Genomic DNA, 13,114 nt, shown 5'->3' with positions numbered 1-13,114 from the left:
CTAGGGTGCAGCACCCTTATGAGGTCAAGGACTTCCGCTATCACTTCCTGAAGGTGCCAGGGCCCTTTTGAAGTACCCGAAGCCCAACTCACTGCATTAGTCGAGTCCCCTTCCACAATTAAAGATCCCAAGTTGTTCTCATAAGCTCATCGTAGTCCAAAAAGAAGAGCCTTGTAGGGGTGTCAATGGACCCAGACAGTCCGATGGACAGTCCGAATCCGAACCTTAATGAACAGGATCTAGGCACATGAGAAGGATCCATGGACATATTATGGATCCTCCTCATAAGATCCGGAAAATTTCGGATCGTGATCAAGACATGGAAAAAAAATCCGATGGATAGTCACGATCCGAAATCCTTTTTCTAAAATACCCTCTAAATATTTCTTATATTAATACTTAAAGAGGGGTATTTTCATAAAAATGAACTAAATATTATTTAGCTTACAACTTTCCACTTCCCCCCTTTTCCAGGCACCTTTTCTCTTCCAATCCTCAATTGGTATTTCTTCACTTGCCACTCTGCTTCATCAAGGATTAGTTACTCAAAAGTTTTATCGTCGCGCACCCTCGAACATTGGAGTTCTTTTCAACAATAAATCCTATTCCTCATCAAAATCATGGGTTATTATTAGATATAGTAACTAATTCTTTTCTTAATTGAGGAAGTTTTTGAGTTCATTTCAAATGAAGAAGGCTGAGATTTTTTGTTGTTTTGTAAGTAGGACCTACTGGGACACTCCGATGGACGGTCCGATTTGAAATGGATCGTGACCGGGACACAAGAAGTAGGATCCGAAGAACACTCTGAATCCGATCCGACCGATAAGGGATTTGAATGGATCGTGACTAAGACATAGGTGGATCCGTTGACACCCCTAGAGCCTTGATTTCAGCCTCATTTGCATCACAAATTCCTGCTGGACCCGAAAAAGACATAATGATCGATTGTTTATCATCCCTGATTAGACCGCCAATCCCGCCCCTCCCCGGATTTCCCATCGAGCTTCCATCAAAATTAAGTTTGAGCCACCCACTTGGCGGGGCCATCCATTTAGGTTTAGGTTTAATTCGGATAGCTCGGATAGCTCTATCCCAGATGATCGCCCACAAGTTCCTTATCAAGCCCCTCACACCATAAGGTAATTTCTTTTTATTCTTGGCCCAAGTATGAGTTCTACCTTAATATATGTCGCCATACGCCCCAAGGATCTACTTTGATCGTCAAAGAGACGCCTATTCCGCTCCTTCCAGATGTTCCATACGATAGCATAGGGGAAGGTGGCCCACAGAAGTTTACCTATCTCTCCAAAGGGGCCTCCCCTCCAATAGATGAGAAGTGAGCTAATAGACTTTGGGCAAACCCAGCACATTCCAAAGGCGCCAATTGCTCGCATCCAAATTTGATAGGAAAAAGGACAGTGCAACATCAAGTGATCTAAAGTTTCTTCCTGTTGATGGCAGAGAACACAGATGCTTGCAAGGCTGAAATGTCTTTTTTTTCAGGCGATCACAGGTGTTTATCTTCCGATGTGTACCAGAGTCCACCCAAAAGCAACTACTCTTGGTGGAGCCAAAGAGTTCCAGATGCGCCTCTTGTCCGACTTTTGTTCCGCACTCAGTTCAGTAAAAAATGATTTGACCGTAAACAGACCATTTGACTCCGGTGCCCATAGTAGCTCATCATCTGCTGATTTGGAACAGTTCACCGATTGTAGTTGTAAGAGAAGCCGCTCAAGGTCCTGTATTTCCTCATCTTTAAGGTTCCTTCGTAGACGAATGTCCCAAACACCTTTTCTGAAATCTCCTTCTCGACTGAGATAGTCGGCCACCGTAGCTTCTTGGTTAACTGCAATTCGATATAGCCCTGGATAGGCAATCGAGAATTGCACTTTGTCGCACCAATGGTCTTTCCAGAATCTGACCTCTTTTCCTTTTCCCACTTTATATCTAATTATCTGATCAAAATCATCCTTGTCCGAGCAGATAGATCTCTAAGAGCTCGATCCCTTCCCTGCAATTGGATTTTTTATGGTCCAGTCTCCCATTTTCATACCATATTTAGGGTCAACCACAGTATGCCTTAGAGCTTTCTTTTCGTTACCATATCGCCATACCCATTTTCCTAGCAATGATTTGTTACGCAGTCGTAACTTCCCTATTCCCAGCCCACCATCTCTTTTTGATTTGGTTACTGTGTCCCACTTCATTAGGTGCCGTAATTTTTTAGATTCCCCATTACCATCCCAAAGGTAGTCTCTTTGTAATTTGGAGACAATCTTTGGAATGCTATGAATAAGACTGATTGGTCTGAAGTTTTTTATCCCTATCACCCCTTCTTTTTTCAGTATTAGCGCTATGAAGGTTGCTCTGGCCGCATCACTAATTATGCCTCTCTCCTGAAACTCAAGAAAGAATGCTATGATATCTCCCTTCATAATACCCCAAAACCTCTGGAAGAAAGCCATTGGAAAACCATCCGGGCCCGGAGCTTTGTCTTTCGCCATGGAGAAAATTGCCTTTTCCACTTCTTCTTCTGTGAAATCTCGATCCAAAGAAATCCGTTGCCCAAGGTTGATCGATTTGAATTGAATCCCTTCTAATTTCGGCCGCCATTCCACCGATTTTGAGTATAGAACATGGTGGAAATCAATAATTCTTTGTTTAATTAAGCCCATATCTTCAATTAGCGAGCTCCCCTCCAGACTCGAAATAGTATTAATCCGCCGCCTTGAATTCGGCATGTTATGGAAAAAATTTGTATTCCGGTCGCCTTCTTTTAGCCAGGTGACCCTTGATTTTTTACGCCACCTGATATCTTCTCTGCGCAAGACCTCCTCATATTGTTCCAGAAGCTCTAGCCGTTCCATTTTCTCGGCGCTCGAAAGAGAATTAGCACCCTCTTTTTCTTCCAGAAATTCCAAAGCAATTAAAATCTCTGCCTTTTTACAATTATTCTCCTCATCTATTGCCTTTTGCCATTCTTTTATTTTCTGCTTTATAGCCTTAAGTTTCTTACAGAGAATATAACCCTTCCAGCCTTGTACCGAAATCTCGTTCCACCATTGCTTGATTTTTTCATCTACTTCCGGAATTTCAAGAAGGTCTAAATTAAATCTAAACGGTCGTGGGCCTCCAGAAAAATACGAAATTTCCAGTACAATAGAATTATGATCCGATAGAAGTTTAGGAAAAGCCCTCTGGTTAATCAAGGGAAATCGATCTTCCCAATATGAGGTTAGAAGAGCTCGATCTAGCCGACACATTACTAATCGATCCTGATTGTTTGACCAAGTAAAGCGTGCTCCTTCTAATGGCAAGTCAATTAGCTACATTGCTTGTATGAAATTTGAGAATTCCCTCATGCTTGTGGTTATTCTGGTTGGAGTGTTCTTTTCCGAAGCGAACCGAACTGTGTTGAAATCTCTTCCTATATAATCCATGCACCCTGACATGCATTTCGAATCGAAAACAGTTCATTCCATAGGTCCTTCCTTTCTGTAAAGATCCACCTCTCGTCTCATTCTGCTTAAGTAAAGAAAATTGTGATCGAGTACCTGCCGATCCTGGTTCCTTCATTAACAAACTTGCCTTCCTTCCATATTACAATTATTCCCCCTGCTGCCCCCACCGATTGCAAGACAACCCATTCCCGATGTTTCCTGCCCCATAGTTTGTTAATGAGTTGATTTGTGACCCCCATTATTTTTTGAAAGTAACCCCCATTATTTTTTATTTAGTAATTACCACCAGATCTAGCTTGCGCTAAAAAACAAAGTCTTTGATTAACTGTATCTTCTTATCTTCCCCCAATCCTCTTATATTCCAAAATCCCATCCTCATCGAGAGCGAGGATTCAGACTCCCAATGAGTGAGAGATTTTGTTTAAGAGAGCACCACCGCCCTCGAAGAAGGGTTCCGAGAAACGACCCTTCCAGAGGACCAAGCAAAGACTTTTTCGGCCGGAAGCGGAGAGTGGGGATCCTTTTTCCTGTGGTCCTTAGTAACTATCTTGATATTTTTGTTCACAAGGGAATTCTCCTTACTCTTAGCCACAGAAAGAGGGAACTCACCTTTCGCTTCCATTTGTGATTTTTCCTCTGCTTCGAGGCCCCTCTTTTGAAATTGGGCCCACCTGCGCTGCTTTTAAGAATTCCCAGGGCTCGCTTGACTTTGTCTTCCAATTCAGGTGAAATCACTTTTGCAATGTTTTTTTTTTTCCACGCCATCTTTTTGTCTCTCCAGCTGTCATCTGCTATGTACTCTTATCTGGGTTTGTTTTTTGAATTTGAAATTTGAAATTAGAAAACGTTGCACAATGACCCGTTGGAAGTACCGTATCCAAGATGTTTTGTCGTTTTCTTCCATCACCCATCCCAACACGGACTCCCTCCCTGACAGCAGGGGTAACATTGACCGTTGGTCCTGCCTTGGTGAACGCCTGAGAATCCTTCCGGCGGGAATCTGTCATTATCGTCAGGAGATACACTGTTCCCCCTCGAAACCCCTCCATTGGCGATGGATGTAGGTTTTGTACCTTCAATCCAACCATAAAATAAGAGTTCTGAACTCGGAGACGTAAAAATGGTAATGATAGCTTCCATTTTGGGGTGTAAATTTTTGCCGATGCATAATTCATGCAGTGGCCATTGTTTTCCCCCATTCTTATCTCCAACATCGATCCAAGACTTCTTCCCAGAGCTTCAACGGTGGAAGTTGCCCAAACATGAAAGGGAATTCCATAAAAATTAACCCAAAATTCCTCCTCTCCTTGTTGATAATCAGGATCCCACTTTTTAAGGGATAAAAGATGCTTGCCGCAAGCCTTATCACCCATTTTTAGGACCTTTAGAGCTAGGTCCTTGCAGTCAAACATAAACAACACTTCATTTTTGGCAAGAATATTTGGTTTAGGCAGGGACGGAATGCCCCAATGCTCCCTAGCCCAGCTCCGTAGCTCCCCGATATTCCTTTCCATCTCCACCGTCTGTCCTATAATACAGGCGTTTAAGAGATTTCGCCTTTCGTCTATTTGTTTCCCCGAAATTGATAAGAGTGGAACTTCGCTCTCTATGCTGGTTGAGCTTTCACGTGAGTCTGGCCAACCTCCTTCTACATGTCTCCGACCTTCATTGATTGTTGACTGCTTCGCATAAGATTCCACCACCGATGTGGGTTTCTTCTTCTGACGGAAGGTTGCACACCATCGGCATTTTCCCCTCCAACTGAAGTTGAAATAACCACAGTTGGTACAGTTCCAATGCTTCCAACCGTTCCACCCCTGATTCCGTCTCCTACTATCTGTTGTCCAGCTTCCTTTCATTTTTCTTCCGAATATTGGGTTCGCATCAATTTATATTCTTATTTGATCAGGCTTCAAACCCTTTCTATTTTCATTTTGGTTTTCACTTATCGGTGTTTTCCATCTCGCTTGAGATAGGAGTCATTCATGTGCACTGTTAAGCGCATCACTTTGTGGTCCTTTGTTAATTTTCAACTTATTTTTTGTCTTAATTTAATTTTGGGTATTTCAATTAGTTTCTAGGGATGATGTAGGCGACCATCTCATTTTAATCTTAATTTGAATTTTGATATTTGGATTGTCTTTGTGAAAGTCTTATAAGCAAGGGTTGACTTTCTGGAACATTATGATCTCTCTCTCTCTCTCTCTCTCTCTCTCTTCACTTAGAGGTGTAGGAAGTAGCAATTGTTATTAGTTTTTAAATGGTGGATTTAGTTGGAGACCAAGTTTATTTACTGGTGGATTTGGTTGCAGACATATGGCGGTGGGAATCCTAGGAGTTTCACGGACATTGGAAGAGGATTGCCAACTCTGAGAGGTGGGTTAGAACTTGGAAGGTGAGTTTCAAGACCCAAAGCATAATATCTATTCAAGAACGTGCAAATTTATACATAAGGACAACAGAGGTTGATTTATAATAGGAACCGGTTATTGTTAATAAACTTGTGCTCGTTAAATGACTAAAATCTTATCACTAAAAGTTTTAGTTCTATTCCTTTTACTGATTCTACTACCTGTCATTTTACTGATGAAAATGTTCAAGTTCTATTCCTTTTACTGATTCTACTGCCTGTCATTTTATTGGTTTTTAATCATTGTGAACATAAAAAAGGAGTTTGTGAAGGTAGTTTAGAAATCTTATTTGTTATAGCTGTAAGGTGGTTTTGAAATCTTATTTGTAATGGGGTTTCTGTTTTACGTTGTTCGATTATTTTATGCGATTCAGAAATGGCCATTCTGTGACATCTGGGAACTTTCAGTCTTCGGTTTTACTGCTTAATCTTTTTCAGTGAAACTTAATGGATTTGCTGTCAAACTCCAATCTTGACTTCTCAGATTTTGTTCCACTTGCCATTTGGATACTTGGGTTTTATATTCCAGGATTGTAAAATCCTGTATTTTAGAATCCTGGATTATAAAATCCATGTATCCAAATGGCCCTTTATTAGGTTTTAACGTCAAATATTTTCCTGTCTAGAAATTTCTCAGCTATTAGTTCTCATCTATATTGGTTATATTTTGTGACAACAGTGGAAGCAAATCTGTTATTGTGACAAATACAACGGTGGAGATTGTAGTTCCTGAGGATGTTATTGGTTTTGTATATGGAGAGAATGGTAGTAACCTGATCCGAATCAGAGAGGTATGTTTCCGGGTAATTCTTGTCACCAGTGCTAGTAAAAAAGGGCATGTGCGGTGCATGTGAACAAAAAAAGAAATGAAAAAATAATTTTTAATTTTTAAATGGAAATAAAACATTATCATATAATATTTGGATGGTCTCATTAATACATGTAACACAAAAGGAATGTCCTTTACAACGATATAATAGCTTTTGAGAGAAATAATTTTTTACAGCTAAGACAAAAAATTCACAATAAAACAGAGATAATATTGATTGTAAGCGTGTACCTTGATTTGTTTGTAAAATACCTAAAAGATCAAAAGAAAAAATCAATTATATAAAAGAATCTAATTGAAACCTATCATAGTTGTTTGATTTAATTGCATATAGAGACGGAAAGAGAAGTAAGAGATCGTGATGCTAAGGTCTTAGAGGAGACATGGTAAGGTGGATGTTGCCGTTTGAGAGTTGGTATGATGAGAGGATAAGTGCATAATGGTTATGAGAGGAGGAGAGATTGTGTAGAGAAGAGTGGGGATACGGCTTGAGCAACTTTTTAGTGAAGAGTGCGGACTACAGTCAATGCCCTGATGTGAATTTGAACTTCGGTTAATTTTTTAGCTGCCCCTCTTCAAAAGTAGGATTGTGCTCAGCATTTTACAATAGCATAGATTAGTATTTTCATCATATTATTTTTCCATCCGGATTTTATTTTATGAAAAATTCTAAAAGGATGATTTAGGCTCTTTCCTGACCATCACTTTTTGGGCCCATTGTGTGCCATGTTGACACGACCATAGGATGATCGTTGTTAGGCTCTTCCTGTGAATCACTTTTTGGCCCAATATGTGCCATGTGGACATGACCAGATCCGTCGATTCGTCTAGCGATCATGAGTCCAACCAATTTCTGTTGACCCCACCTTGATTAGATGATCCTTGCCACTTGAATCCTCAAGCCTCGTTTGGGATTCCACCAAGATATGCCAAACCGTTGGTTTTTGTAGTTCATTATCACGGATTGTCTGTTTGGCATGGGGCCAGGACCATGTGGGTTTCCGACCCCTCTACAAGTTATGTGGTCTTGATTAAACATACTTTCCCATGTGGGACCCGAAAATTGATCATTAGCAATGACTAGAATAGTGACAAGCCAAGGTAGCTTATGGGCAAGCTTTCTTTTCAGCAACCAATGGCCTGCACGTGAAGCTCCACTTCCTCTTCCTGCAAATTTAATCCGAGCATGAAGCCTTTCTCTTCCGCCTTAGACAAGAGCCTGCTGTATTCTCTGGAAGGGGGCACGTTTTCCATTTCCCTGCTGTAATCAGTTACTACCTTGAATAAAATTTCTTTATTTTCTCAAAAAGGAAAAAAAGAGGCCAGAACAGTGATCATCTGCCTAATCCGTCACTTAGCTTCTATGTGTTAATCGATAAGCATTTCTCATGAAACTGAAATCAGGCATTTGTAAAAGCTGCCTTTTCGATTGAGTGGTATAGCCATTCATTTTCTTTGCTTCTGCGTATCTGTAGTTGGACTGGAAGTTTATTTTCTTCCCCAAATGTTCTTGGTTTCTTCTGAATCATTCAAAACTCTCCATGCCCTTCGTTAAAATGTACTGTTTTTTTTAACTATGTATCTAATCTTTTGTCAAACTTCAGACTGCTTACTGCATAGCAGATCTATGTAGGTAAAGTATCTAATCAAGTGGGTTCTTAAAACTCTATTTTCTTGAATTACCTTATCAGATTTTGTGCATTTTCGGTTAATTTACCCATTTATGCAATCACCCAATTTCTGATTTTGCATATCATATACTGTGCCAGATTTCCGCTGCAAAAGTTACGATCCAAGATCCATTACCTGGCACGAATGAGCGAATGGTCTTCATATCTGGGACACCTGACCAGACACAAGCAGCACAGTGCCTTATTCAAGCCTTCATTCTAAGTGGAAGGTCAGATACTCGTTCGCTCATGCTATGATCTTGAATGGTATCACAATGATCCAATATGAATATATGATCCTTTTTTTTACTGCTATTTATTTCTGAGGAAAGAATAGGTTTTGCCGTGTTTGCGCCAAACTTAATGTAGTTTCTGATGCAGATTGACACAATTTTTGAGCCTTGTAGGATTCTGTGCTAAATTTTTCTATAGTAAGCTATAGTAAAGGTGGTAACATCTTACATTTTTTCAATGGAGTAAGTTTTAACAATTTGATATATCAAGCCTTCTCTATATTTAGCAAACTTAGCATTGTTTTCTCTAAACGGTGATCTTTGTATTAAAGAATATTTCAGTTGTAGTAAAGAAACCTTCAGTGTTTTGGGGGTGCAAATGAAGTTTGGGAATTTGGTTTCAGTAGATACATAATCATCCAAATTCTAATGATTGTCAAGGCAAAAACGAGTCATGAACAAAGAGCTCAGGATGAGATTGAGAGAAAAAGAAAAAGAAAAGAGGTGCAAGCAAATGGGTCTTTGTCTTTGCAACACGAATCCAAAAAGTAAACATTGATGGTGCCTTTTAGGCTTGGCATGGGTGGGCCGGGCCGGGCCGGGTTTCACCCAACCCGTACGGGTCCGGGTCGTACTGGGTCACAAATGATCCGGAATCTTACAGGTCACAATTTGGTGAACCCAGACCCCACCCGTATGGGCCGGGTGGACCTGTGGGTCACCCCAGGCCCCAGGCTTTTTTATATATTATATTCCAACACAATAGGATGATCCAAACGGTCCATGTGATGGGCCATAACATAAATAGGTTGTGCCCAAAAAATCATTTCCATAGGTTGATCCTAGCCCTCTGATCCATGGGGTGATGATATTTTCAACCCTCCCGCAGTACTTGCACACACCCCTTATAACGTGATTTGACATAAAGTTGCTCGCTTCTCACGTCAAATCAGGTTATAAGGGGGGTTGAAAATATCATCTCTCATTGCATCATATTATTAATGGAAACCTCTATAGATCGGAGGGCTAGGATCATCTTATGGAAATAATTTTTAAGGTACAACCTATTTACGTTGTGTTCCATCACATGGACGGTTTAGATCATCCTATGATGTGGTCTTACAATAATTTCTGAAAAATACGAGACTATAAGGCTTTCACCATATAAAATCTCGATCATTTGGGTTTTTCAGGCACCTGCGGGTCCAGCCGACCTGGCCTAGTTTTGATGGGACCCATACGCGCTGGGTCAAATTTCAACCGTTCACTAATTTAGTGACCCCTCGTAAATTACGGGCGGGCCAGGTGGACCCATGGGTGCGGGCCACTTTTTGCCAGGTTAAATGCTTTTGGATTGCCAGAATCAGGCGCTGGAATCTGGATCTGACTTCAATTCCACCTAAATGTTCCCAAGAATTGAGTATTATTCAAACAGTCATGCTTTTAGAATATTATTGCCAAAAAAACAGTCCCTAAAATTGATGATTGCTAGTTTTCTCCGTAAATATTTTTCAAAATGAAAAAATTACCCGTTAACATGCCTTGCAGTTAACGTTTTAAAACATTGTAGGGATTTATGGAATGTGGGACATTGATATCGGTCTACAACCACATCAATAGACGGTCATGCATGTCCTTGCCACTCATAGGCCAAGAACAGTGGGGCCCACATTATTTGGGTGATCTAAATCGTTCATTTGTTGGGCCATGATGTAGATAGTGTGTTCCCATAATATCTTCTCCATAGGATGATCCTAACCATCCAATTAAAAAAAAGATAAGACAAGCTAGGACCGTGCAAATTATAAAAACATGGTTGTGCTGTTATCATTTCCCTATATTTAATATATTTGAAATCTCAATTGGATGCACAAGGAAAATAATATGAGCGGGTATAGGTACAGGTGTGGCCTACTTATTTTATGATCCAAAACCATTTTCCTTGTACCCTGAAAAGCCCAAAGCCCACCCTTAGGGGATTTTTTTCATCCATCAGCCCTAATGGGGCGTAATTGGAAAAAACCCAAAAAATTTAAGGGTAAATAAGTCAAATCACTTAAAACCTAGATTACTAAGTATAAATACACATTAACTCTTCTAATACAACACTATTTCTTTAGAGGAAATCCTAGAAAGGGAGAGAACTGAAGGAGAAACCCTAAAAGGAGAAGAAGTTGTTGCCGAGGGAGATTTTTAGAGATGGAAGCCCAGATTTAAGGTAAGAAATTAATTCTTGATCATTAATAGTGATTATTAATAGTACGTTGTGTGAAAAATTTGTAAATTCAGTAACATAATGGTAAGATCTTCGATATGTGACCCTATTTTCATCGTCGGCTTCAATTCAGAAGGATTTCAGACGATTTTTATGGATTCATGTGGATCTTTCATCGCAAAGATTCCTACGAAAGATCATTTAGGGTCGCCTCGTCGAAGAAAGATGAATAGCATTAAATACATGGGATCTTAGGGTGATTTTAATGAAGAAAGTTAAGGGTTTTGGGTGAAACCCGTAAAAAATCAGGGGACCCACAGGATCTGGAAAACTTTTAGATCGTTGCACGGTCGACCTTCGCGGCACTGGCCGTTTTTGGGAATTGGTTATTTTGGGCTGCCATCAACCCTATGATGTTTGTGAGGCACTAATTTAGCACTCTTAATGTTTGATAGGAGTTAGATCATCCCGATTGTCAGATTTTCACTTGTAAAAGAAGTTGAACAACATTCGTGCTAAGTACCATATCTCTATACCAGAGTTTTCGAACCCATGTTGTTTTAAATGTTTTCGGTTTTTCATGATTACCTTTAAATGTTGAATTTTGATATGTATTCATGAAATCATGTTTTAGAAGAAATCAAGCTCTTGCCCTATTGTACTTCTAAAAATCAGATCAAGCATGTGTGCATTCTTTTGTTGTAGAAAGATTTGCTGATGTTAATATATTGTTGATTCCATGGAATTAGTTTTGGCCTTGGGTCGTTGTTTTGACCACGTGTATTATTAGACTAGCCACAATCTTGGGATAGTTCCCATGTATCCTTGGTATCGTTACCTGCCAGTTAGGGTTGTGGCACTGGTCATGACCATGTTAGACCAATTAACTATCTGCCAGTGGGTGGCACTGTCTGCGGTAAAGCCTAAGCGATATAATTGGTCATTGCATGTTTTGGTACTTGTTGCATCGTGGTTTGACTTACCACTGGTAGAACTTGTTTCAGTTTCTCTTTCCATGATACATGTTTTGACATATGTATATATCTGTGATAAATTAACATGTTTGTGATCATGTTTTACTTGCATGCTTGATCCACCTGTTATAACGATTTGGTACTTGCTGGGAATTCGCCCACTCCAATATATTTATGTTTTTCAGATCATGATGAATAGAAGAGGCGTATGACATAGGTTGGGCGAGCGTGGCGTAGTTAAATGATTATCTTCAGATTCATTTATTAGAACTATTGGCACGAACAATTTAATAGTCTTTTTATTTATCAGATGGAATTGATGGGTTAGAGTTATTTTGATGGATCATTTATAAGAATTATTGGCATTTAATTTGATAGCAAAACTTTTAATTGCTCTGCATATCTGTTTTGTGGTATAGGTGATGAAATCGGCCCTCTTGGCTTGCACGCCTATGCGGGTGAGTCTTGGGAGCACGGTGCTGTCGCGGACCCCAGTTCGGAGCATGATAGTTTAGTGGTATCAGAGCATAGGTTTAAGAAGCTATAGGCTAGCAGGACAAGCCTGTGGGACCCAATCCCGAGGGGGAGGGGCGACCCGGCTCCCCCTCTTGGTCTCTCGTACCCACGTGAATGGCGCGTGCTTTTTTATTATTAATATAATTCATCCTTTTCGTGAACTTGGATCACTAAAGCAATCCAAATTTCACGCAAAAGAGAATGACAGAGTCGCCACCTAGATGAGAGATCTAGGACCCATAAGTGACCAGAAATCTAGATTCGTTACCTGATTACGGGAATGAAAGGTATGAGGAGTTACCACCACATGCACCATTCTTGCCCGATAATCCGATATTCAATTCCAAAAGTTCGCTCTCTTGAATTTCTTTTAAATGGCTCATTTAACTCTATATTAATGTGCGAACTATGTGACATGCATCATAAAATCTAATTTCAATGTAATCCTTAATGTGTATCTTAATTTTCTTAATTTGCTTGGATTCAATCTAAGTGAATGTTCTCCTAAAATTCTAATTTATGGGAAATCCTATATATTTTAATTAATTCAATTAAAAAAAACTAACATACAAAACCCCACCATTTGTGGTGGGTCGACTCGTGCTCGGTATGCCATCCAAGCATCCAAAGCTGCCTACGTATCCAAGTCTCACTGGAATCAGAGTCGATCGTAGTTCGGCGCCTAAACTAAGCTATATGCCTAAGACATCTAGGACACCAATCTAAATTGGGCCGATTGTTTCACCAGTTTAAGGGAATTCATTTAATTCAAGTTGAGTAGCTTTTATTATCCTAGGACTTCA

The 13,114-nt window shown here is 40.0% G+C and overlaps 1 protein-coding gene across 2 annotated transcripts in view; it reads left to right on the top strand.

The window, feature by feature from the left end:
* Positions 1 to 8,870, top strand: part of LOC143851214 (KH domain-containing protein HEN4-like) — a 29,778-nt gene extending 20,908 nt beyond the window's left edge. The window contains exons 5-7 of one of the 2 annotated variants that reach the window (XR_013236258.1): positions 5,777 to 5,840; positions 6,554 to 6,665; positions 8,473 to 8,610. Coding sequence is in view for 1 of the 2 variants with exons in the window: in XM_077360562.1 (XP_077216677.1) it covers positions 5,777 to 5,859; positions 6,554 to 6,665; positions 8,473 to 8,631 (354 nt within the window). In the remaining variant the exon portion in view is untranslated. Of the gene's footprint in view, positions 1 to 5,776; positions 5,860 to 6,553; positions 6,666 to 8,472 lie in introns of both variants that reach the window. The other variant, XM_077360562.1, reaches the window with a different exon arrangement.
* The last annotated feature ends 4,244 nt before the right edge of the window (positions 8,871 to 13,114 follow it).

The sequence above is a fragment of the Tasmannia lanceolata genome, unplaced genomic scaffold (genome assembly GCF_043159265.1).
Source record: "Tasmannia lanceolata isolate RefF3 unplaced genomic scaffold, GAP_Taslan_0.1 ptg000018l, whole genome shotgun sequence".
NCBI classification, from domain to species: Eukaryota; Viridiplantae; Streptophyta; class Magnoliopsida; order Canellales; family Winteraceae; genus Tasmannia; species Tasmannia lanceolata.
Note: the sequence above shows the minus strand (reverse complement) of the source record. Positions and strands in the feature narration are given on the sequence as shown.